This window comes from Nerophis lumbriciformis, linkage group LG01 (assembly GCF_033978685.3).
Source record: "Nerophis lumbriciformis linkage group LG01, RoL_Nlum_v2.1, whole genome shotgun sequence".
In the NCBI taxonomy this organism is placed as follows: domain Eukaryota; kingdom Metazoa; phylum Chordata; class Actinopteri; order Syngnathiformes; family Syngnathidae; genus Nerophis; species Nerophis lumbriciformis.
The window spans coordinates 23,161,012-23,187,675 of NC_084548.2; the positions used below are offsets into that span (position 1 = coordinate 23,161,012).

General features: G+C 41.6%; 1 protein-coding gene across 7 annotated transcripts in view; it reads right to left on the minus strand.

The window, feature by feature from the left end:
• The window catches only part of LOC133617401 (diacylglycerol kinase zeta-like), a 301,272-nt gene that overhangs the window by 171,933 nt on the left and 102,675 nt on the right, over positions 1-26,664 (minus strand). For all 7 annotated transcript variants that reach the window (XM_061977350.2, XM_061977363.2, XM_061977357.2 and 4 more), the window contains 3 exons: positions 22,864-22,963; positions 10,078-10,173; positions 7,680-7,757 (listed from right to left, as the gene is read on the minus strand). In XM_061977350.2, coding sequence (XP_061833334.1) covers positions 7,680-7,757; positions 10,078-10,173; positions 22,864-22,963 — 274 coding nt within the window. The remainder of the gene's footprint in view (positions 1-7,679; positions 7,758-10,077; positions 10,174-22,863; positions 22,964-26,664) is intronic.

A 26,664-nucleotide genomic window follows, 5' to 3' on the forward strand; every position in this document is an offset into this window, starting at 1 on the left:
TGGGGAAGAAGATGAGTAAAAAAATACAATCTAGACTGGGCTCCTAAGGGGGCCTAGTCTGGAGTGGGGAAAAAAACCTCCATGCCATGCACACATAAACATGCTACACTTAATCACGACAACTCGCAACAGAGGGGGGGGAGTTGGGGCCCTGGAGATCGACTGCTGCTATGAAGCGCTGCCAGCCGTCCATCACCCCGAAGGGGAATCAAGCGGTGGTGAAGGCGTGGGGTGGGGGGGGGTGTATATGCCCAATGTCTTGGGTGTGTTGATGTAGTGTCCATAGGCCTGGGGCCGTTCTGCATGCGAGCAAAAGTTCGACTCCAGGTGTCGTTGAAGAGGGAGGGAGGTCAAAAAGCGTCCATCATTGAGGTGTCCTCAGGGATATTTTCAGAACATCCTGCTCCTGTTGTTGCAGCGTCAAGGCCATTCGAGGGAGTCAAATCGTAGATTAGGATTTTTGTTTTTCCGCAAGCAGACATTACAATGGCTTGTCTGTTCTATTCGTCCATGCTGGCCCTCATATCCAATTTTTCCCTTTCAACCAGCTTTTCCATGATGTGATCCATCTTGCGATTCAGTTCAGAAATCGCCCCAGTCTGTGAACCCACAGCCCGGCCCAAACCTTCCATTGCGACAAACAGCCTATGGGCCCCTTGAATGGCTGCCATCGTCTTACGAATTTGACGATAGACCAGAGCAATGCCCAGCCCAATCAGCAGGTGCCCCGCGATCACGATTCCAAACAGGTAGATGTCTTCCACGTCCTCGATGGAAAGGACTGAGAGGCACATGATTCTCCATTTATCCCAGGAATCTCTCGCGTACCCCGCAGCAATGGTTCCATCAGGGCAGCCAGGCTCCCCAGAACCTCTTTTCCTCGTCGAAAAGATTTTGTCAATTGAGTCGAGAGTCCAGCTGATCATCTCCATGTCTGATGTTTAGATTTGGAGGACAGCGCAAAGAAAGAGGCTTAAAAAAAAGTGTAGACAAGACAAAACAAAGAGAGCAAGCAGGGAGAAGAAGGGAGCGGAAAAAAATGTGACCGCCCTCAACAGAGGCAAGACAGCACGTCCAAAAAGGAGTACAAAGAAGCTGAGCTTATTTAATCCTACCCTTTTTCATAACATAGTAATTTTATCCCATTTCCTTGTTCTCTGTAAAAGAACAGTGAATAAACAATTAATAAATAATACACCATAGAAACTAAACAAATATTAAATACATGAATAATCTTTATCTAAAAAAAAAAAAAAAAAAAAAGAGTTCAAGATGTTTATCATAATTATTGTTCTGTGTACTTTGTGAACACTTGTAGTTCGAATAGTCTCTTAAACTGTCTCTTAAACAGTGACGAAAATAGTGGACAACTGTTACGATCGGGGCGCATGATGATGCAGGGTTTTGTTCTCCGAGGATGCAAAGGACGAATCCGGACAGGACTTGCAGGTAACAACTTGATTTAATTATAAAACAACACAAAACAGGTACAAAACAGAAAACAAACCGACTGGACAAGGTGCCGAGCGCACCGGAAACTAAGGCTACAACTTAGCACAGACTATGACAACTAGCAGGGGCTAGGAGACAAGCAAAAACTTACGTAGCAGTCGCGTGACGCAAATAAAGAAGCCAGACTGACTGACTGGAAAAGGCAGGCTTAAATAATGTCAGTGATTACAAAAAGGTGCGCGTCCGGAACACAAGCGGCAGGTGAAAGTAATAAGTAGCTATGTAAACCAACTCAGAGGTGCACAAACAGGAACAAAAGAAGTCCAAAACTAACAGAAAACACATGTGACCCGAAAACCCAAACAGAAATATGATCCGGGCAGTGGATCATAACAGACAACCTTGCCGAGTGTCCCTCATAAGATGAAACCTTGGACAAATGTGGCTGTTAGTTCTAACTGAAGCTGTGGGAAAACAATATAGAGCCTTCATCCATGCTCATAATCCAAATTTCTGTAGGGTAGCTAGAAGAAAATTCAAATTCACTCTATCAAACACTTTTTCAGCATCTAGTGAAACAACATCGGTTTTTTTGGTTATGAATTACTGAATAGTCTATCAGATTGAGTAGACGGCGAACATTGTTGGACGATTGTCTCCCTTTGATAAAACCTTTTTGATCAGGATGTACTATATATATATATATATATATATATATATATATATATATATATATATATATATATATATATATATATATATATATATATATATTAGGGCTGTGAATCTTTGGGTGTCCCACGATTCGATTCAATATCGATTCTTGGGGTCACGATTCGAAATCAAAATCAATTTTTTTTTTCAATTCAACACGATTCTCGATTCAAAAACGATATTTTCCCGATTCAAAACGATTCTCTATTCATTCAATACATAGGATTTCAGCAGGATCCACCCCAGTCTGCTGACATGCAAGGAGAGTAGTAGATTTTTGTAAAAAGCTTTTATAATTGTAAAGGACAATGTTTTATCAACTGATTGCAATAATGTACATTTGTTTTAACTATTAAATGAAGCAAAAATATGACTTATTTTATCTTTGTGAAAATATTGGACACAGTGTGTTGTCAAGCTTATGAGATGCGATGCAAGTGTAAGTCACTGTGACACCATTGTTCTTTTTTTTTTTTTTATAAATGACTAATGATAATGTCAATGAGGGATTTTTAATCACTGCTATGTTGAAATTGTAACTAATATTGATACTGTTGTTGATAATATTCATTTTTGTTTCACTACTTTTGGTTTGTTCTGTGTCGTGTTTGTGTCTCCTCTCAATTGCTGTGTTTATTGCAGTTCTGAGTATTGCTGGGTCGGGTTTGGTTTTGGACTTGGATTGCATTGTTATGGTATTGCTGTGTATTGTTTTGTTGGATTGATTTTTTTAAAATGAGAATCCATTCTGAATCGCACAATGTGAGAATCGCGATTAGAATTCAAATCGATTTTTTCCCACACCCCTTATATATATATATATATATATATATATATATATATATATATATATATATACAGTGGGGCAAAAAAGTATTTAGTCAGCCACCAATTGTGAAAGTTCTCCCACTTAAAATGATGACAGAGGTCTGTAATTTTCATCATAGGTACACTTCAACTGTGAGAGACAGAATGTGAAAAAAAATCCATGAATTCACATTGTAGGATTTTTAAAGAATTTATTTGTAAATTATGGTGGAAAATAAGTATTTGGTCAATAACAAAAAGTCAACTCAATACTATGTTATTGCCAACAAAGGTTATATTACAGAGGTCAAACGATTACTATAGGTCTTTACCAGGTTTGCACACACAGTAGCTGGTATTTTGGCCCATTCCTCCATGCAGATCTCCTCGAGAGCAGTGATGTTTTGGGGCTGTCGCCGAGCAACACAGACTTTCAACTCCCTCCACAGATTTTCTATGGGGTTGAGGTCTGGAGACTGGATAGGCCACTCCAGGACTTTCAAATGCTTCTTACGGAGCCACTCCTTCGTTACCCGGGTGGTGTGTTTGGGATCATTGTCATGCTGGAAGATTCAAAGCTCTCACTGATGGAAGGAGGTTTTGGCTCAAAATCTCACGATACATGGCCCCATTCATTCTTTCCTTAACACGGATCAGTCGGCCTGTCCCCTTAGCAGAAAAACAGCCCCAAAGCAGGATGTTTCCACCCCCATGCTTCACAGTAGGTATGGTGCTCTTGGGATGCAACTCAGTATTCTTCTTCCTCCAAACGCGACGAGTTGAGTTTATACCAATAAGTTCTATTTTGGTTTCATCTGACCACATGACATTCTCCCAATCCTCTGCTGTATCATCCATGTGCTCTCTGGCAAACTTCCGACGGGCCTGGACATGCACTGGCTTAAGCAGGGGACACGTCTGGCACTGCAGGATTTGATTCCCTGTCGGCGTAGTGTGTTACTGATGGTAACCTTTGTTACTTTGGTCCCAGCTCTCTGCAGGTCATTCACCAGGTCCACCCGTGTGGTACAGGGATTTTTGTTCACCGTTCTCATGATCATTTTGACCCCACGGGATGAGATCTTGCGTGGAGCCCCAGATCGAGGTAGATTATCAATGGTCTTGTATGTCTTCCATTTTCTGATAATTGCTCCCACAGTTGATTTTTTCACACCAAGCTGCTTGCCTATTGTAGATTCACTCTTCACAGTCTGGTGCAGGTCTACAATTATTTTCCTGGTGTCCTTTGACAGCTCTTTGGTCTTGGCCATAGTGGAGTTTGGAGTCTGACTGTTTGAGGCTGTGGACAGGTGTCTTTTATACAGATAACAAGTTCAAACAGGTGCCATTACGACAGGCAACGAGTGGAGGACAGAAGAGCTTCTTAAAGAAGAAGTTACAGGTCTGTGAGAGCCAGAGATCTTCCTTGTTTGAAGTGACCAAATACTTATTTTCCACCATAATTTACAAATAAATTCTTTATAATTCCTACAATGTGAATTCCTGGATTTTTTTTTTCACATTCTGTCTCTCACAGTTGAAGTGTACCTATGATGAAAATTACAGACCTCTGTCATCATTTTAAGTGGGAGAACTTGCACAATCGGTGGCTGACTAAATACTTTTTTGCCCCACTGTATATATATATATATATATATATATATATATATATATATAGTGACTTTTTGTCATCTTTGAGCTAATACTTTGCTGATAATTTTAAGATCAATATTAATCAGGGAGATTGGCCGGTAACTGAACGGAAGGGTTGAGTCTTTATTAGGTTTTAGCAAGAGATTGATAATAGCAGAATTCTTATTTGGAGGAAGGAATTCGTTTTCTTTAATCTATAAAGCAATTTTTGTAAATATTGGAGTTAGTACTGACCAGAATGTTTTGTAGAATTCCACAGAGAACCCATCAGGCCCTGGTGCTTTATTGTTTGGCACCTGTTGTAGAGCATCAGGAATTTCAGCTACTGAAATAGCGAGATCTAAATTAAATAACTGCCCTGTATTTAATTTAGATAAGTCTATATTATTAAGAAATGTCTCAATATCTGAAAGAAATGGGTCAATCTGGGGTATATACTGTATAGGTTTCGGTAAAAGTTAAATTCCTCAGGAACGTGCGTACATTTCCCAGCTGAATCCTTAATGGATGGTATAGAGCTTTTTTCTTTGTATATTTTTAGTTGGTTAGCCAAATATTTGCTTGGTTTATTGTCATGCTCAAACTTCTCCAAGCGTAACCTATGCAGCAGGAATTGAGTTTTCTTATCAATTATTTCTGAAGTGTAATTTGAGTTGTCTCAATTTGTTCAAAATGTGTTCATTTTGTGAGCTAGCGTAAGCTAATTCTAATAGTTTGATTTAATTTCCAAGTTCCTGCTCTAATAAACGTTCCTTTTTTTTCTTGCATGATGAATAGGAAATAATATTTCCTCGCATAACTTCTTTCACGGTCTCCCAGAGAACACACGCCATGGTTTTTTGGTCATTAAAATCTAAAAAGAATGTCTATTCTTTTTCCAAAAAAAGAAAGTGCGGGTTCTTTAGTAATGATGTATTAAGTCTCCAGTGTTTTGTAGGTGCAGTGATAGTTTTGTTAGTGAGGGAAAGTGAGACAGGTTCATGGTGATAGGGTGGATGTGAATGTTTGAGATGTCAGATAAAATTGAGCTACTTGTTAAAAAGTAGTTAATGCGAGCCTATCATACATATATTTATGTGTGCAAAGTGAGTAAATGTGTATAGTCATTGTGCATGTACTGTATTAGTAGAGTGTGTGTAAATCAATTGTGATAAATGCTGACGACGACAAGGGCACACATAACAGGTGAAGAAATAGAAAGGGAAAAAAAAAATGTAATAAATCCAAAGAAAAAAGAAGAGAGTGGTGGATTCGACAAGTGAAATACGTGAGATAAAAAGGAAAACGAGAGAGAGAGAGCGGTTGGTGTTTACGTGAGCGCTATCATGATGCACAGGCGTATTTTGAGAGAGAGAGAGAGAGAGAGAGAGAGAGAGAGAGAGAGAGAGAGAGAGAGAGAGAGAAGAGGGAATGAATCATAAGGGGAAAAAAATTACAACATTTACCGTGCTTCAGATGTTAATACAGGGTCGCGGTAAAGTTGACCGTTGATAAAAAGTTTATCCACCGCGATGACGACGTGGTGTCCTTCGGCGATAAACTTTTACGAAGCGGGAAAAGATGGCGCCGTGGGGAATTGGTCGTTAATGCTGAAGTTGGGTCCCTTCTGCTCTCGGCCCCGGCCCTTCATCTGCTCCTTCTGCTTGTAGTGCTCAAATTTTGCTACGCTGGGTCTTGACCTCCTATTCTCCGGCTTTTTGGTTCCAAGCCGGTGGACGCGGTGGAAGGTGATGGTCCTGATGGTATACGCTGGAAGCTTGAGCTGGTGTTCCGTGAAAAACTTCACTGTTTCCTCTGGATCTTCCTCTGTCTTTTTCGGTATACCCGCAAAGACCAGATTGTCGATCATGCTTCTCGCCTGGAGGTCCAGCATAGTGTCCCTCATGATCTTGTTTTCCCCGGTTGGCGACTTCACAGACTTACGAAGGGCAGCATTCTGTTGGACCAGAGAGACGACCTGTTGTTGTCCAAAGTCCAAACTCTCTCAGATGGTTTGAAACTCCTTGTGGAGCACCTCGACAAGTGTGAGGCAGCCATCCAAACAAATCAGCCTTTTGTCGATGGAATCTAAGATATGACACATAGCCAGGTGAGTCTTCCGGGAGGCTCCGTTTCGATGTTGCCGTCTTCGAGGGCTTTCCCATGATGAGACGATCAAAGCACTCTTCAATATAGTCTTCGAGTGCCTCCAGATTTTAATATGTTGTTTGCTTATTTTTGCCTTAATTTAAATTTTAATAAGTAATAAGTAGTAAGTAAAAACTAATAGTATTAATAAACGAGATGAATAAGTCTCTTGTAGGCTCAACAGCACATACTAAATCTTGATATTGCTAGCAAAGATTCATGCTGAACAACGGGCAAATATACAGCTAAGTATTGAGACAAAACACACACTTCACACTACAGCTGGACCGTGTACCGGTATTATAGGTACTACCGGTATATTTTATGGTAGGAAACACAGAACATGCTCTGTTGCTGATGAAGTATGATGTTCGTGTCTATGCCTTCTGTGAAATCAATGTGCCCATGAAAGAAGTTTCAGTAATGTTTAAAATGAGCAAAAGGTGGTATATATCATATGTTATCATTAATGTGTCCGTTACTACATAACATACATACTTACATTGTGTATATAAAACGTTAAAGGAGGTTTTTGGATGTTTCTTTAGAGGGCATGATAGGCGAAATAGGTCCCAAGCAGATTTTTTGATATTACAAACTCACAGAAAAGAGAAAGACGTGTGTTCTTGTCTCACATAAAGATTGGGAATGATGGCCAAAATATTAAATTCCTCTTTAATGTCCATCAGAAATACTGCGAGGCTTGGAAAGTGAGTTTTAAATGCATGTTCATGTTTGCCACGAGTCTAATATTCATTTTTTTTCCGGAGCTTGCAATGTATTATAACTGCATCTTGGAATAGTGTACAATATATCAAATATTGGCAAAAAGAGCTTTTCAATGACGTAAAACACGCCAAGACAAGCAAATAGAGGGCAGAATGAAACCCTGGTTTCGTCATGAGGAACAGAACTGAATAAGTTACCTTCTCCAGTTGTTCAATACAGATTGTGTGGACGACTATCCTGCAGGCAGCACACTTTCTCCGGCTGACTGACTTTTGCTGTGAAGAGAATATTAATATGACCACATGTTTAATCAGTGTCTTTCCAATTATCTGTAATGAATGGTACTTCAATGGCAGCATTATGGGAACTAATTCTATACCATTTATGCACTACAAAAAGCAAAGAAACCGACCACAGAGACATGATATACTATACAGGGGTTCCAAAAGTGTAGCGTTTCGGTCAAAAGTCTACATACATACATGTATTAATAATGTCACAATGTCTTATTTAAGTTAGGTCCTTATTAATTTATTTAAATGTTTTTTTTTAATATTTAACACAAGTTTAACACAAAATAAGTTTCTGCAATGGGAATACCACCCCTCAGCCCAGTGTAGAACATTTTAGGACTATGCATTAAAGAGCGGGTTTGAGCCAGTAAAGATACAATTTAAATAAACTCTCCAATTTTAACAAGAACAGTGGTTTAATATTGCGCCAGAATTATGCCAAAAAATCATTGATTTGAATCACTGAAAGCCTCTAATAGAGGTTAAACTTGCTAAAGGACATTAAACCAAGTTTTAGTGGCCATGTATGTATATATTTATATAAATAATTGTATAGATTAAGATGAAAGTAATTGATGATTTAGTTGGTTAGCTTCTTCATTGCGAGTGAACAAAGGCAAATAAAGAGATAAGGGGAGTACTTGTGCCGAATACAAAAAATACAAAAATGTTGGTAGGTTTAAACCTGAAGTTCTGTATATGCTGATGCTCCTTTTTTATTCTGATACTTATTTTTGTGTGCTGATTATGTTCACTCGACTGTTTTGAAACTTGAACTTCCCCATTGTGGGGTTTTAGTTAGCTTGTTTGTTCACACTTACTAGCATTTTACATATGTATTGTTCAGTTTTGCGGCTACTGACACCCTCTTCTAATAAAACACACTCTGTTTTACCTTTGCTGAAAGGGGAACTTCACTTTTTTTGGAATTTGGAATCGTTCACAATCATTATGAAAGACATGACAACGGATGGATTTTTTTTTAATGCATTCTAACTTGTAAATAAAGTGAATAAAAGTTTGCTTACAGCGGAGCCATTGGGGAGTCCTCTATTTCACGCATAAAATTCAATAAATAACCATTTAAAAACGGATTGATTTTTTTTTTCTACGCATTCTAAAATGTTAATAAATGCGATTAAATGTCCACTTACTATGGGAGCCGCTCTATTCTGCCTATGAAGCCTTTAAAACACTTTAAAACACCTCCATTAAGGTTTTATATACATGATGTACGTATATATGTAATGTAGTAACAGGGACAATTATAACAACAGTATATTTACGTATGTGGATAATTTTAAGCACAGGCGGTGCATTAATTTCATAAACGCATCACGTTTGCTTTTTTTTTTTAACAGCATCACTGATTATTGCTCACTGCAGACTTTTTGAGAGCCAACAAACATAATAAAACATCACTTACTGTAAAATGTCTGATAGGATGTTTATATATTCCCATTTAGATGAAAAATTATTCATAATCCTTGCGAACAAAAGGGGGTGGACCCAAGTGTCTATTTGTGTCTTTCTTGCCATTTTCGAGTCTAAATTGTCTGTTTAAGTGTACCAACTTGTTGGAATACGTCCTCAGACTTCTTCTATCTTGGTGAGAGACATGATTTATGATCTACAACAAACCTCCATGGATAAAGGAAGCAAGGAAACACCTCACCAGTCGAGCATGTTGAAATTGCACACAAGCGTGTGATCACGGCACCACTTTAAATAGTTTGTCTGTGTTAGCGTTTATAATCACAATATCACAAATACTTGGCAATATTCAAATCACGAAATGTAAATGGACTATTGTTGGTGGTTTTTGAATTGTTATTTATTGAATTATATGGGCGAAATAGAGAACCTCCCATTCGTTTCGCTGAGAGCGGACTTGTATGTACGTTAGAATGCATAAAAAAAAAATCCATCTGTCGTCCTGTCTTTCATAATCATTATGAACGATAGGTAAAATTCCCCAAAAAAGTGCAGTTTTCCTTTAAAAGAGAAGCAATGACTTGGAGTTTCCACTACATGATCATCTCTGCGATGATAATTTTAAAAAAAACTGCCTGAGCAAAAGAAAAATTGGTTATAATTATAAGGGGGTTTAAAAACTTTTTAAGAGGGCTGAAGCCACACTAAAATAGGCCTAATGACATTAATGAACTTGTATAGATTAGAAAATTCACTGAATTTTTGTTTTTAAAAATTTACTGAGTGAAAATGTAATCATTCACCACTAAAAATAAACAGGCTCAAATAAATAAATATATTATAGATAGATCTAAAATGCAATACTAACCAGTGATCTCGCAATACAGTGTTGTTCTCCCGCATAACAGTAGTCTCCCGACACATTTGTCTCAAACCAGATATGATCTCCATACTGAGCAGACTCCTGCACATAGCAACAGTATAAAATGGTGAGACAAAAAATACAGAATTAGTACTTAATCAGTCCCTCCAGGAATTTGCAACGTCGCAAATAAACCATGTATGCAAATTTACGCAATTTCAACTAATCTCAGCGAATTATGCGTGGCCTCAAAACTTTGTCCAATGCCTGCAGCTTCACCGCATATTTTGACCGATCAGCGTAATTTTTGCCAATTGAATTTGTCTCTTGAGAACAGTTTCCAAGTTGCAATGCTGACCTAGCAAAGAGGCAGCATTTACAAAACAGATTATTGTAAAGTGATGAGACTCGAAATAGTCTCATTTACCAACAAAAAGTATCTCTTTAGATCACATTCAATGGTTAAGAAATGCTTTTAACGAGTGGTAGGGATGGGATTTAAAAACCTGTTCTTGTTCAGAACCGGTTCCCAGTGTATCAATTCCGTGGAATCACTTGCCATTTTGTCAAGCGATTCTCTTATTGATGCTTTCGGGTGGGGATGGCGTAATAACGCAACGTGCAATCTCAAGATGGCGATGCCTGGTCGAAACAAACAATAACATTTTACGAGAAAAGATTGCAATAGCGCTACTTGTAATAGTTATAAGGCTGTTGTTTCATTAAGAGGAGGACATGCGAGCAATATGCTGAAACATTAGAACATCCATCCATCCATTCATTTTCTACCGCTTATACCCTTTGGGGTCGCGGGGGGCGCTGGAGCCTATCTCATCTACAATCGGGCGGAAGGCGGTGTACACCCTGGACAAGTCGCCACCTCATCGCAGGGCCAACACAGATAGACAGACAACATTCACACTCACATTCACACACTAGGGCCAATTTAGTGTTGCCAATCAACCTATCCCCAGGTGCATGTCTTTGGAGGTGGGAGGAAGCCGGAGTACCCGGAGGGAACCCACGCAGTCACGGGGAGGACATGCAAACTCCACACAGAAAGATCCCGAGGCCGGGATTGAACTCACAACTACTCAGGACCATCGTATTGTGAGGCAGATGCACAAACCCCTCTTCCACCGTGCTGCCCACATTAGAACATACAGCATGCAATAATTATTAATGAAAGTCCCGTTTTTCAACCGCTCTGATCTCATTCCAGGTAGCAGTAACGCTCGCACGTCATCTGAATACACCGCCTATCATGTTAGCGCTATGCCTTCTCATTTAGATGGGCATGACGAGAAACAGATTCTGACTGGCTCCAAGTTGGGCAGTTCCCGCTCTAGTTCACGTCTGCTGCTAGACGAATGTCACCGAGCGGCGACTAAGTTTATGGTCTATTTGCTCCAGGAGACACTCCTAATTTTCGGTAGGTGAATGTGCAATTGTAGTCAGAGAAAAGTTGCATGTTTCCTCACATCAGATTTTCTCTGTTACACAGGTGATATAAAAAAAAATGAGAATATCGTGTACAAGTCCATTCATGTCAGTAATTAACTTCAAATATGAAACGTGATATTAACTCATTACATGCAAAGTGAAATTTGTCAAGCCTTTATCATTTTGATGATCTTAACTTACACTTTTTAAAACCCCACTTTTTCTGAGATTTTCAATACAAAGTTTTCATAAACTGCAAGCCACAATCATCAAAATTATAACCAATAAAGGCTGACATATCTCACTTTGCATGTAATATATTTTTTGTATTATTACTTTGTACTGTTTTATATTTAAATTGTTTATCCTGTAAAGCAGGGGTCCCCAAACTTTTTGACTCGGGGGCCGCATTGGGTTAAAAACATTTGGCCGGGGGCCAGGCTGTATATATATATATATATATATATTAGGGCTGCAACTAACGATTAATTTGATAATCGATTAATCTGTCGATTATTGTTTCGATTAATCGACTAATAATCGAATAAAAGAGACAAACTACATTTCTATCCTTTCCAGTATTTTATTGGGAAAAAAACAGCATACTGGCGCCATGTTCTTTCAACTTGCCAAATAAAACAAGGAAAATGTTACATAAATGCACACTTTTGACACCCCTGCTATAGATAATAAAAAATTAAATCTAATAAATGTATCGAGCCTGGCGACGCATGCGCATTTATCATAACTCTCTCGCTCTCTCTGTCTCTCCCCCTCCCTCATGAATGTTGCTGCGCGCACAATTTGTTGTGTTTTTAACTTTCTTAACCCTGAACGTATATTGAAAATACACGCAACCCTAACTCAAAATGCAGGACATTTGAGGCATTTAAGAAACACCGCCCGACAGCCCCGCAAAAGAGGACATGTCCGGTGAAAAAAGGACGTATGGTCAGTCTATGCTAGCAGCGACCGGTTTCACGTCCGGTGAAACCGATCGCTGCTAGTCCTCTTTTGCTAGCATGATAGCAGCTAACGGGCCTAGGATAGACTGACCATACGTCCTCTTTTCACCGGACATGTCCTCTTTTGCGGGGCTGTCGGGAGGTGTTTCTTAAATGCCTCAAATGTCCGGCATTTTGAGTATTGTTTACACAGCGTGCAGTACGCTACTTAATATGTCCGTGTGGAAACTCGTTCGGTACACTTCCGCACCGAAACAAAACCCCCGTACCGAAACGGTTCGATACAAATACACATACCGTTACACCCCTATTATTTTGATTATTGCTTTTCAGCTGTTTGTAAATGTTGCAGTTTATAAATAAAGGTTAAAAAAAAAAATTTAAAAAAAATTTGCCTCTGCGCAAATAGTTGACTAAATTAATCGCCAACTATTTTTATAATTGATTTTAATCGATTTAATCGATTTTAATCGATTTAATCGATTAGTTGTTGCATCCCTAATATATATATATATATATATATATATATATATATATATATATATATATATATATATACATACTGTATATATATATATATATATTGTCTTTATAATCAGTTTTGTCATTTAACATCAATTAACATTGATGTTCATCAACATTTAACATTGTCACGTTATCGATGGGAAAATTCATTTTTAGACAATATGATTTGCCTGAGCGGCTAGGAGGCACCAAGAGTAACAAGCGGTAGAAAATTGATTAGAAAGGAAAGATTTAAAAAAAAAATTAAAACATTTTTTTTACTTGGGACTTCCTGTGGGCCGGATTTTGGATGCTGGGGGCCGGATCCGGCCCGCGGGCCATAGTTTGGGGACCCCTGCTGTAAAGCGTCATTGAGTAGTCTGAAAAGCGCTATATCAAATAAAATGTATTATTATTATTAATAAGTTAGAATCACATGTTACAAAATGTTACATTCTTGTGTAATTTCCACATGATTAATTTTGGTAAATTCTACAGAATAATATGTATTTATTAGTAGAAGAATATCTATTTGTTAAATTATTTTTTTTAAGTACCTTTTTTGTTATTCTATGCTATGTATGTGACTTCACTGTAGGCTTTCTAAGGTCTTGTTACTTCTAAACTAAACTAAATTGAGGCTAATCCACCTTTTATACTTGTTTTCCACATAAGAATCGATAAGAGAACCGTTAAGGAACCGAATCGTTAAGCAGAATCAAAAGTGGAATTGGAACTGGAAAAATCTTATCAATTACCATCCCTAACGAGTGGGCATAAATGTGTTGAAAAATACAAAAAATAATAGTGATGGACAAACACTTTTCGGGCGTCAAAAACATATAAAGAATGTCTCTAACTTGTGGACAACATAGCAGATAGCAGAGAGTAAATAATCCTTTAGTGGTGTTTATTTCTGTAAGTATAATGTATTATTAAGATTATTAGTTATAACTATCTACTGTAAACAGTACAGTAATATGACAATGAGCTCTGAGTATGTGCTTTTACTGCCATCTAGAGTCTACTTTTCTAATGTTTGTGCTTTATGCAGTGAACATGTGAGGTAACCTGTAACTAGTCATAACATTGATAGCAACTTAATAAAACCAAAAGTTGATTCAAAGTTAATGAAAAAATAAGCATTCAAACATTGCCACGTTCGCCTACACTTTTTTGGAAAGACTGTCGCAAATTCCGGTATTTTATTTTGCGACATAAAAAAAAGTCCACGCAATCCTGGAGGAACTGCTTAAAACAGCACAAACAATTTGAGAAACTTTCACAGTTGGAAACTTTCTATAGACAGTTGAAACTCAAAAAATAGAATAGAATATCGTGCAAAGGTTTGTTTATTCCGGCAATCACCGTAGATTAACAAACTGAAACTAATATAGGCATACGTAGCGGTGGGGCCACTGTGGAAATGTGACCTTTTTTATATCTTATTGGCATTTGTACTAACTCCAATTTTCCGCACTATAAGGCGCATCGGATTATGAGACACACCTTCAATGAATGGCCTATTTTAAAACTTTGTTTATATATAAGGCACATAGAATAGACGCTACAGTAGAGGCTGGGGTTACGTTATGCGTCCATTAGATGGAGCTGCGCTAAAGGGAATGTCAACAAAACAGTCGGGCCTGTTGTGGCTCCATATATAAAGCGCACGGGATTATAAGGCGCAATGTCAGCTTTTGAGAAAATTTGAGGTTTTTAGGTGCGTCTTATAGTGCGGAAAATATGGTACACATATTTACAATAAAAATTTTCATTTACGCCCCGAGTCGCTGAACTCAGTTAAGTCACTTTAGGAAGGTGACTTAGGTGTGACCTTATCTAAGGAAATTTGGACAGAGGTTTTAAGTAGAGTGCAAAAGTATTCTATTTGTCCTAGACACAGTCTTATTCATCCATCCATCCATCCATCCATTTTCTACCGCTTGTCCCTTTTGGGATGAGGGGGGTGCTAGAGCATATCTCAGCTGCATTCAGGCGGAAGGCGGGGTACACCAGTGACAAGTCGCCACCTCATCACAGGGCCAACACAGATAGACAGACAACACTCACATTCACACATTAGGGCCAATTTAGTGTTGCCAATCAACCTATCCCCAGGTGCATGTTTTTGGTGGTGGGAGGAAGCCGGAGTACCCGGAAGGAACCCACGCAGTCACGGGGAGAAAATGCAAACGCCACACAGAAAGATCCCGAGCCCGGGATTGAACTCAGGACTACTCAGGGCCTTCGTATTGTGAGGCACATGCACTAACCCCTGTGCCACCGATTGAATAAGATTCAAAATGTGCCTGTACTTATATGACTGATGAGTGTTTTTTTTTCTAGTTCATCATTTGTATATTATTTTATATAACAAGCGGTAGAAAATGTATACAAATATTGTGAGTTACTTGTTTGGGGGAGCAAAACAGAACATTTGACATGTGTTGAATTGTATTTCTGGACTGCATATGTCAAAAATCCAATAAAAAATGTTTAAAAAATATTTTTTTAAATAGGTAGGCGCTAGAGATGCGCGGATAGGCAATTATTTCATCCGCAACCGCATCAGAAAGTCGTCAACCATCCGCCATCCACCCGATGTAACATTTGATCAGAACCGCACCCGCCCGCACCCGCCCGTTGTTATATATCTAATATAGACGATGCAAGGCATTACTGAGGTTATAAAGCTTTTGCCTGTTAAAGAAAGGAGACTGATCCAATGCAGCACAGACATTCGTGTGCCACGCTGTCACGACCCAGACGCACACCAGTGCGCAATCATATGGGAGCCGCGCTGAGCGCACCTCCAAGCGCGTCTCGCTGCCGGCGACAGCCGGGTATCGGCCCGACGCTCCAGCGCCATCCATTTTCAGGGCTAGTTGATTCGGCAGGTGGGTTGTTACACACTCCTTAGCGGGTTCCGACTTCCATGGCCACCGTCTGCTGTCTATATCAACCAGGGTGAGCCCCACCCCTTTCGTGAGCGCACTGCGTAAGCTGCTTACCTGCTGCGCGTGACGCCGGCCGCGGCGAAGGCGGACGAGGCGGGGTGTCGGTGCGGTGGGCGCGGTGGTGACCCTGGACGTGCGTCGGGCCCTTCTCGCGGATCGCCTCAGCTACGGCTCCCGGTGGGGCCCTCTCGGGGGAAGGGGCCTCGGTCCCGGACCCCGGCGAGGCGTCCCTTCTCCGCTCCGTAAAAGTGTCCATCTCTTTTTTTTTTTTTCTTCTGTTGTGGCATATGCAGCAGGTGCCTGCTCGTTTTTCGTATGTGGGTAACAACATTTAACTATGTATATATATTTCCGAATTGGTTTAACTGCCACCCGCCTGAATCTATTTAAAATCTAATTTTTTTTTATTTCAACCACCCGACCCGACCCGCAGATAAAATCTAATTTTTTTTAATTTCATCCGCCCGATCCGCGGATAATCCGCGGACTCCGCGGTTGTGCCCGCAAACCGCGCAGCTCTAGTAGGCGCATCTTAAAAACAGGTGTGCTCAATGGCACACCTGTTTTTGTATATATTTTTGTATTGTCTTGGTCTAGTGACTCTAGTTGATGTATCCATCCATCCATCTTCGTTCGCTTATCCGAGGTCGGGTCGCGGGGGCAGCAGCCTAAGCAGGGAAGCCCAGACTTCCCTCTCCCCAGCCACTTCGTCCAGCTCTTCCCGAGGGATCCCGAGGCGTTCGCAGGCCAGCCGGGAGACATAGTCTTCCCAAGTGTCCTGGGTCTTCCCCGTGGCCTCCTACCGGTTGGACGTGCCCTAAACACCTCCCTTAGGAGGCGTTCGGGTGGCATCCTGACCAGATGCCCAAACCACCTCATCTGGCTCCTCTCGATGTGGAGGAGCAGCGGCTTTACTTTGAGCTCCCTCCGGATTGGCAGAGCTTCTCACCCTATCTCTATGGGAGAGCCCCGCCACCCGGCGGAGGACACTCATTTCTGCCGCTTGTACCCGTGATCTTGTCCTTTCGGGCATAACCCAAAGCTCATGACCATAGGTGAGGATGGGAACGTAGATCAACCGGTAAATTGAGAGCTTTGCCTTCCGGCTCCGCTTCTTCTTCACCACAACGGATAGATACAGCGTCCGCATTACTGAAGACGCCGCACCGAGCCGCCTGTCGATCTCACGATCTCACGATCCACTCTTCCCTCACTCGTGAACAAGACTCCGAGGTACTTGAACTCCTCCACTTGGGGCAGGGTCAACTCCGCAACCCGGATATGGCACTCCACCCTTTTCCGGGCGAGAACCATGGACTCGGACTTGGAGGTGCTGATTCTCATCCCAGTCGCTTTACACTCAGCTGCGAACCGATCCAGTGAGAGCTGAAGATCCAGGCCAGATGAAGCCATCAGGACCACATCATCTGCAAAAAGCAGAGACCTAATCCTGCAGCCAACAAACCGGATCCCCTCAACGCCTTGACTGCGCCTAGAAATTCTGTCCATAAAAGTTATGAATAGAATCAGTGACGAAGGGCAGCCTTGGCGGAGTCCAACCCTCACTGGAAACGTGTCCGACTTACTGCCGGCAATGCGGACCAAGCTCTGACACTGAACATACAGGGAGCAGCCGGCCACAATCAGACAGTCCAATACCCCATACTCTCTGAGCACTCCCCACAGGACTTCCCGAGGGACATGGTCGAATGCCTTCTCCAAGTCCACAAAGCACATGTAGACTGGTTGGGCAAACTCCCATGTACCCTCAAGGACCCTGCCGAGAGTATAGAGCTGGTCCACAGTTCCACGACCAGGACGAAAACCACACTGTTCCTCCTGAATCCGAGGTTCGACTATCCGGCGTAGCTTCCTCTCCAGTACCCCTGAATAGACCTTACTGGGAAGGCTGAGGAGTGTGATCCCACGGTAGTTAGAACACACCCTCCGGTTCCCCTTCTTTTTGAGAGGAACCACCACCCCGGTCTGCCAATCCAGAGGTACCACCCCCGATGTCCACACGATGCTGCAGAGTCTTGTCAACCAAGACAGCCCCACAGCATCCAGAGCCTTAAGGAACTCTGGGTGGATCTCATCCACCCCCGGGGCCTTGCCACCGAGGAGCTTTTTAACTACCTCAGCAACCTCATCCCCAGAAATAGGAGAGCCCGCACTGCTTCCTCATAGGAAGACGTGTTGGTGGGATTGAGGAGGTCTTCGAAGTATTCCCTCCACCGATCCACAACATCCGCAGTCGAGGTCAGCAGAACACCATCCTCACCATACACGGTGTTGATAGTGTACTGCTTCCCCTTCCTGAGGCGGCGGATGGTGGTCCAGAATCGCTTCGAAGCTGTCCGGAAGTCGTTTTCCCATGGCTTCCCTGAACTCCTCCCATGTCCGAGTTTTTGCCTCCGCGACCGCTGAAGCCGCACACCGCTTGGCCTGTCGGCACCTGTCCGCTGCCTCAGGAGTCCTATGAGCTAAAATAACCCGATAGGACTCCTTCTTCAGCTTGACGGCATCCCTCACTGCCGGTGTCCACCAACAGGTTCTAGGATTACCGCCACGACAGGCACCAACTACCTTGCAGCCACAGCTCCAATCAGCCGCCTCGACAATAGAGGTGCGGAACATGGTCCACTCGGACTCAATGTCCAGCACCTCCCTCGTGACATGTTCAAAGTTCTTCCGGAGGTGGGAATTGAAACTCTCTTTGACAGGAGACTCTGCCAGACGTTCCCAGCAAACCCTCACAATGCGTTTGGGCCTGCCAGGTCTGTCTGGCTTCCTCTCCACCATCGCAGCCAACTCACCACCAGGTGGTGATCTGTAAAAAGCTCCGCCCCTCTCTTCACCCGAGTGTCCAAAACATGAGGCCGCAAATCCGATGACAACTACAAAGTCGATCATGGAACTGCGGCCTAGGGTGTCCTGGTGCCAAGTGCACATATGGACACCCTTATGTTTGAACATGGTGTTCGTTATGGACAATCTGTGACGGGCACAAAAGTCCAATAACAAAACACCGCTCGGGTTCAGATCCGGGCGGCCATTCTTCCCAATCACGCCTCTCCAGGTTTCACTGTCGTTGCCAACATGAGCGTTGAAGTACCCCAGTAGAACGAGGGAATCACCCGGGGGAGCACTCTCAAGAACTCCCTCGAGTGAATCCAAAAAGGGTGGGTACTCTGAGCTGCGGTTTGGCGCGTAAGAGCAAACCACAGTCAGGAGCCGTTTCCCCACCCGAAGGCTACCCTCTCGTCCACTGGGTTGAACTCCAACGTGCAGGCTCTGAGCCGGGGGGCAACAAGAATTGCCACCCCAGCCCGTCGCCTCTCACTGCCGGCAACGCCAGAGTGGAAGAGAGTCCAGCCCCTCTCAAGAGAACTGGTTCCAGAGCCCTTGTTGTGCGTCGAAGTGAGTCCGACTATATCTAGCCGGAACTTCTCCACCTCGCGCACTAGCTCAGGCTCCTTCCCCCCAGCGAGGTGACGTTCCACGTCCCAAGAGCTAGCTTCTGTAGCCGAGGATCAGACTGCCAAGTGCCCTGCCTACGGCTGCCGCCCAGCTCACATTGCACCCGACCTCTATGACCCCTGCTATGGGTGGTGAGCCCATTGGAGGGGGGACCCACAATGCCTCTTCGGGCTGTGCCCGGCCGGGCCCCATGGGGACAGGCCCGGCCACCAGGCGCTCGCCATCGTGCCCCACCTACGGGCCTGGCTCCAGAGGGGGGCCCCGGTGACCCGCGTCAGGGAGAGGGAAATCTGGGTCCTTTGTTTTCTAGTTGATATAGACTAGAGTCAGTTTGTTCTGCTAGTACAGTGCATGCCAAAAAATTGTCCCAGAATTCCGAAAAGATGGGTCTTGTACCACCTTGAAGAATGTTTCTACTATGCTACTTTATGGGGATTTTTGTAACGTGAACATCTACTGAAGAACATTGATTGAGTAGAAAATCCAAATTAGGCATCATGCCCTGCAGTGTGACTGTTTGGTCTGCTGACAAAAATCCAAGTACCGACGCAAACAAAACTGCCTCAAAGTGACCATTAAGTGTCTCCTTTTTATTTTAGTCCTGCCCAGAATACCGGACTAAGTGTGACTGTACTAGTATTGTCCCGATACCAATATTTTGGTACCGGTACCTGAATGTATTTCGGTACTTTTCGGTACTTTTGTAAATAAAGGGGACCACAAAAAATGTCATTATTGGCTTTAATTTAACATAAACTCTTAGGGTACATTAAACATATGTTTCTTATTGCAAATGTGTCCTTAAATAAAATAGTGAACATACTAGACAACTAATTAGTCTGCTGACCTATGCAGTAACATATTGTGTCATTTTCCATTTTATTATTTTGTCAAAATTATTAAGGACAAGTAGTAGAAAATGAATTATTCATCTACTTGTTCATTAACAGTTAATATCTGGTTATTTTCTGATTCAACATGTTCTATCTACACTTCTGTTAAAATGTAATAATAACTTATTCTTCTGTTGTTTGATACTTTACATTAGTTTCGGATGATACAACAAATTTGTGTATCAATCCGATACCAAGCAGTTATCATACATTGGTCATATTCATAGTCCTCATGTGTCCACGGACATTTTTCCTGAGTTTCTAAACATAATATATTTTTTTTTTTAAACGAAAGAAGATTTTGTGATGCTAAAAAATATCGATGTAATCATAGTGGTATCAATTAGATACGCTATTGTACTTGGTATCATTACAGTGGATGTTAGGTGTACATCCACCAATGGCGTTTGTTTATATTGTAGTGTCCCGGAAGAGTTGGTGCTGCAGGGAATTCTGGGAATTTGTTCTGTAGTGTTTATGTTGTGTTGCGGTGCAAATATTCTCCCAAAATGTGTTTGTCTTTGTTGTTTAGCGTGGTTTCACTATATGGCACAGATTTATGACAGTGTTGGTGTTGTTCATACGGCCAATTTAGTGTTGCCAATCAACCTATCCCCAGGTGCATGTCTTTGGAGATGGGAGGAAGCCAGAGTACCCGGAGGGAACCCACGCAGTCACGGGGAGAACATGCAAACTCCACACAGAAAGATCCCGAGGCCGGGATTGAACTCAGGACTACTCAGGACCTTCGTATTGTGAGGCAGATGCACTAACCCCTCTTCCACCGTGCTGCCCCCATGTGTTTATAATCATCTTAATAATAAATGATTGGACGTAGGGAAATCTTGACTTGACTTTGGTAACTATTAGCGTGGCGAAGTTGGTAGAGTGGCCGTGCCAGCAATCAGAGGGTTGCTGGTTACTGGGGTTCAATCCCCACCTTCTACCATCCGTTGTGTCCTTGGGCAAGACACTTCACCCCTTGCTCCTGATGGCTGCTGGTTAGCGCCTTGCATGGCAGCTCCCGCCATCAGTGTGTGAATGTGTGTGTGAATGGGTGAATGTGGAAATACTGTCAAAGCGCTTTGAGTACCTTGAAGGTAGAAAAGCGCTATACAAGTATAACCCATTTATCATTATTTATTATATAATGAATCCGGGGTGCTGCGGTGTGTAGTGAAGCATGTTTAGCTATCTCTCGTCCTACAGGGATGATACTTGAAATAAATGTACCTTACTAGTCGCCGTAGAGACAAGGATTAGTGATTTAGAAGTAGTTAGTTGGGGCGGTATAGCTCGGTTGGTAGAGTGGCCGTGCCAGCAACTTGAGGGTTGCAGGTTCGATCCCCGCTTCCGCCATCCTAGTCACTGCCGTTGTGTCCTTGGGCAAGACACTTTACCCACCTGCTCCCAGTGCCACCCACACTGCTTTAAATGTAACTTAGATATTGGGTTTCACTATGTAAAGCGCTTTGAGTCACTTGAGAAAAAGCGCTATATAAATGTAATTCACTTCACTTAACTTCACTTACAACACTGCTGACTGGGGATACATACTAGCCGCTAGCTAGCTAGCCATGTCTTAAAGCACCTCTTCTTCAGGGTGTTTCAGTGTTATAGCTTCACCTTTATCTTTGGTAATTGGAACATGCTCGTCTGCATGACACGACATGACGACGGGTGGGGGACCGGTACTTTTTAGAGGCGGTATAATACCGAATATGATTCATTAGTATCACGGTACGATACTACTACCGGTACACCGTACAACTCTAGACTGTACCATTATTTTTTTTTCTGGATTGTTGTTGATATTTTTTGGTAAAATAATCCTACCTCAAGAATTATAGACAATTATTGTCTTCTTAAAGCTGTATACTTACTCCCAGTGTATTATAATATTTGGTTGCATGCCCATCTGCTTGTTACAAAACAAAATGGTCATTCAAAGAACGATGGTGGAGATAGCCGGCATCAAAAGTCATCTGGGGAGATATTTGCCATTTGTGACACAATTTGTACTCAAAAAGGTATCATATAAAATCCTTTGGGGAGAGCATATACCAAAACTATTACTATTACTGAAATGGGTGTCTGTTGCGCCTTCTACGTGCCTTAATCACTTTTACAAACATAAACATTAATAAAACATACTGAGTATTTTTAGGTGGGGCGGTGACATTAGGTTTAGGGTCTGGGCCCTTAATTATTGTGGGACTCCTTAATAATAATAAATTAGTAATATTAAAGACTAAAATGAGGCCACACACAAAAACTTGTTTAGAGCCACAAAAAGCCCAGCTGGCCCTGATTCTTCCAGCCGAGCCCTGTCACCAACATGACTAATTTAAATAGTCACTATATAATCATTAGATTTAACTATGGTGTTATGTCATTCTACATTTTTGTTGTCATTTATATTTCATTGTACATGTTAAAATACGATATATCAGTTCTCTCGAAGAAACTAGAAATCACACTGTGCTCAAGCTTGCTGGGACTTTCAAATTGCGATTTTTGGTCCATTTGCTCTACAACAATACTCACGGTCCAGTCAACAGTGCTGCGAATATTCACTTCAGGATCTAAAGACGATGTAGTGGGATCACATGGCAGATGGTGTAAGCCAGATTTTGCGATTGCTTTCCTGGAAACACAAAAGAGAAAGAGGAATATTAAACCTGGTATTCTACAATATATACTACAGAACAATAAAAGATTATGTATTTCAGTTACAGTATTTTGTAGAATGAGCAGGGTTTAATTTTAGCCAGCGACATGTGTGATTAGTTTGCTACATTATAATCCCACTGTGTACTGATGTGTAATACTATGTTTGTCAACCTAAAATAACCAGCAAGTCGACTGTAATTACTAAAGATGGATTAACAGACGCAAAAAAAATGCACCACAATATTTATTGCCTAAACAATCAACCTTTGTATATATATTATATACAAGCCACAAGGACCCACAGATCCCACATTAGGGCAAGAAAAAACTCAACCCAATGAGACGCCAAGACGCCAATCAGAACAGAAAAAGTATTATGAATGTTGTGCAATATCATTACATTACTTCATTTAACTACTGTAGTTGTTTGTAATGTGTTTTATGGTATTGTTTTTAAACAATATTTTTTTCTTTTTAAAAGGTATATTACATGTTTAAAGTGTTTTGGGTGGGCCAAGCACGGATTGATTGTGCAAGCTGAAAGGGGAACTGCACTTTTTTGGGAATTTTGCCTATCGTTCACAATTATTATGAGAGACATGACGACTGATAGATTTTTTTAATGCATTTAAATATTAAATAAACGTAAATAAAAGTCTGTTTACAACAGAGCCAATGGGAGGTCCTCTATTCCGGCCTTAAAATCTGATAAATAACCATTCAAAAAGCGCCAATAATACTCATATATATTTCGTGACTTGAATAATAACCAAGTATTAGTGATATTGTTATTTTAAGTGCTAACACAAACAAACTATTTATAGCGGTGGTATTTATCACTACCGCGTGTGCCGAGTTTACATCATCGAGTGGTCTGCCCTTTCCTCGCTTCCCTGCTCCTGGGAAGTTTATTGTAGATCATAAATCATGCATCTCACCTGGAACATAGATGGCTGAGGATGCTTTGACAGCCATTTAGGACCTGGAACTGGCGAGAACGACACTAAAAGCGCTTAGTTCCCCCGTCCCCCACCCCTTTTTTCGTGAGGATGATGACACATTCTTTATCTAAATGGGAATATACGAACATCCTAGCAGTCGGCGTCCTAATGACAGCAGAGCTTGTACAGTAAGTGATGTGTTATTATGTTTCTTGGCTCTAATGAAGTCTGTAGTGAGCAAAAATCAATGATGAAGAAAATAAGCAGATGTAGTGATGCATTTTTTAAATGTGTGCCGCGTATGCTTAAAATTATCAAAATACGTCAATATTAAATGTTTTTGGCTGTGCACGCAAGCCTACATTGTAAGCAGACTTTTGATCTCCATCCATCCATTTTCTACCACTTGTACCTTTCGGGGTCACGGGGGGGGGGGGGTGCTGGAGCCTATCCCAGCTGCACTCGGGCGGAAGGCAGTTTACACCCTGGACAAGTCGCCACCTCATTGCAGGGCCTACACAGATAGACAGACAACATTCACACTCTCATTCACACACTAGGGCCAATTTAGTGTTGCCAATCAACCTATCCCCAGGTGCAGTACCCAGAGGGAACCCACGCAGTCACAGGAAGAACATGCAAACTCCACACAGAAATAACCCGAGCCGGGGATCGAACCCAGGACCTTTGTATTGTGAGGCACACGCACTAACCCCGTGCTGCCCCACTTTTGATCTCATTTATTTAATATTTAGAATACATTACAAAAACAAAACAACATCTATCGTCATGTGTCTCATAATGATTGTGATTGTTAAAAAAAAATCTATCGTCATGTCTCTCATAATGATTGTGATTGTTAAAAAAAAAAAAGTGCAGTTCCCCTTTAAGACTGACTATACAGACTTATTACTCTCAGAATCAAAAAAGGACCCCCTCATATTATAGCGTCATAAGTCAGCAATAAATAAATTGTTGTTTTACTCTCAACGCTTGAAATATTCAGCTCTGTCTATGTATATACAGGGTTTTCTTCAGGTTTGAACAAGCCAAATTTACTTTTTAAGACTTTTTTAAGACCATAATGAATATACTGTATATTAAGACCATTTCACATCCATATGGACAAAAAAAGTACAAAAACAAAGGAAAATTAGAGGGCCAGAATGACTTGTAAGTATATGAATTCATTCACTGCTCTTTAACATTGTAAAGCAAAATGGTTAAATTAACTAAATACACCAGAAGACTCTCTATTGTAAACTAATTGAAAAAAAATATTAGCAAACATCTTAACAGCCATTTTTTAGATTTGCAACAAAACTGTTTTCTTGCAAAAGGTGTGTGCTTAATATCAAGTGTTGTCATGTAGCAACAACAACAACAACGAGAACGTAAGCAATGGTAGAGGAAAGCACAACAATATATTGTCAGCAAAAGCGACTGTTTACATCTCTGCTAAAGCTACAAACCCTGTTTCCATATGAGTTGGGAAATTGTGTTAGATGTAAATATAAACGGAATACAATGATTTACAAATCCTTTTCAACCCATATTCAATTGAATGCACTACAAAGACAAGATATTTGATGTTCAAACTCATAAACTTTATTTTTTTTTTGCAAATAATAATTAACTTAGAATTTCATGGCTGCAACACGTGCCAAAGTAGTTGGGAAAGGGCATGTTCACCACTGTGTTACATGGCCTTTTCTTTTAACAATACTCAGTAAACGTTTGGGAACTGAGGAGACACATTTTTTAAGCTTCTCAGGTGGAATTCTTTCCCATTCTTGCTTGATGTACAGCTTAAGTTGTTCAACAGTCCAGGGGTCTCCGTTGTGGTATTTTAGGCTTCATAATGCGCCACACATTTTCAATGGGAGACAGGTCTGGACTACAGGCAGGCCAGTCTAGTGCCCGCACTCTTTTACTACTTAGGGCGGTATAGCTCGGTTGGTAGAGCGGCCGTGCCAGCAACTTGAGGGTTGCAGGTTCGATCCCCGCTTCCGCCATCCTAGTCACTGCTGTTGTGTCCTTGGGCAAGACACTTTACCCACCTGCTCCCAGTGCCACCCACACTGGTTTAAATGTAACTTAGATATTGGGTTTCACTATGTAAAGCGCTTTGAGTCACTAGAGAAAATTCACTTCACTTCACTTCACTTCACTATGAAGCCACGTTGATGTTACACGTGGCTTGGCATTGTCTTGATGAAATAAGCAGGGGCGTCCATGGTAACGTTGCTTGGATGGCAACATATGTTGCTCCAAAACCTGTATGTACCTTTCAGCATTAATGGCGCCTTCACAGATGTGTAAGTTACCCATGTCTTGGGCACTAATACACCTCCATACCATCACAGATGCTGGCTTTTCAACTTTGCGCCTACAACAATCCGGATGGTTCTTTTCCTCTTTGGTCCAGAGGACACGACGTCCACAGTTTCCAAAAACAATTCGAAATGTGGACTCGTCAGACCACAGAACACTTTTCCACTTTGTATCAGTCCATCTTAGATGAGCGCAGGCCCAGCGAAGCCGACGGCGTTTCTGGGTGTTGTTGATAAACGGTTTTCGCCTTGCATAGGAGAGTTTTAACTTGCACTTACAGATGTAGCGACCAACTGTAGTTACTGACAGTGGGTTTCTGAAGTGTTCCTGAGCCCATGTGGTGATATCCTTTACACACTGATGTCGCTTGTTGATGCAGTACAGCCTAAGGGATCGAAGG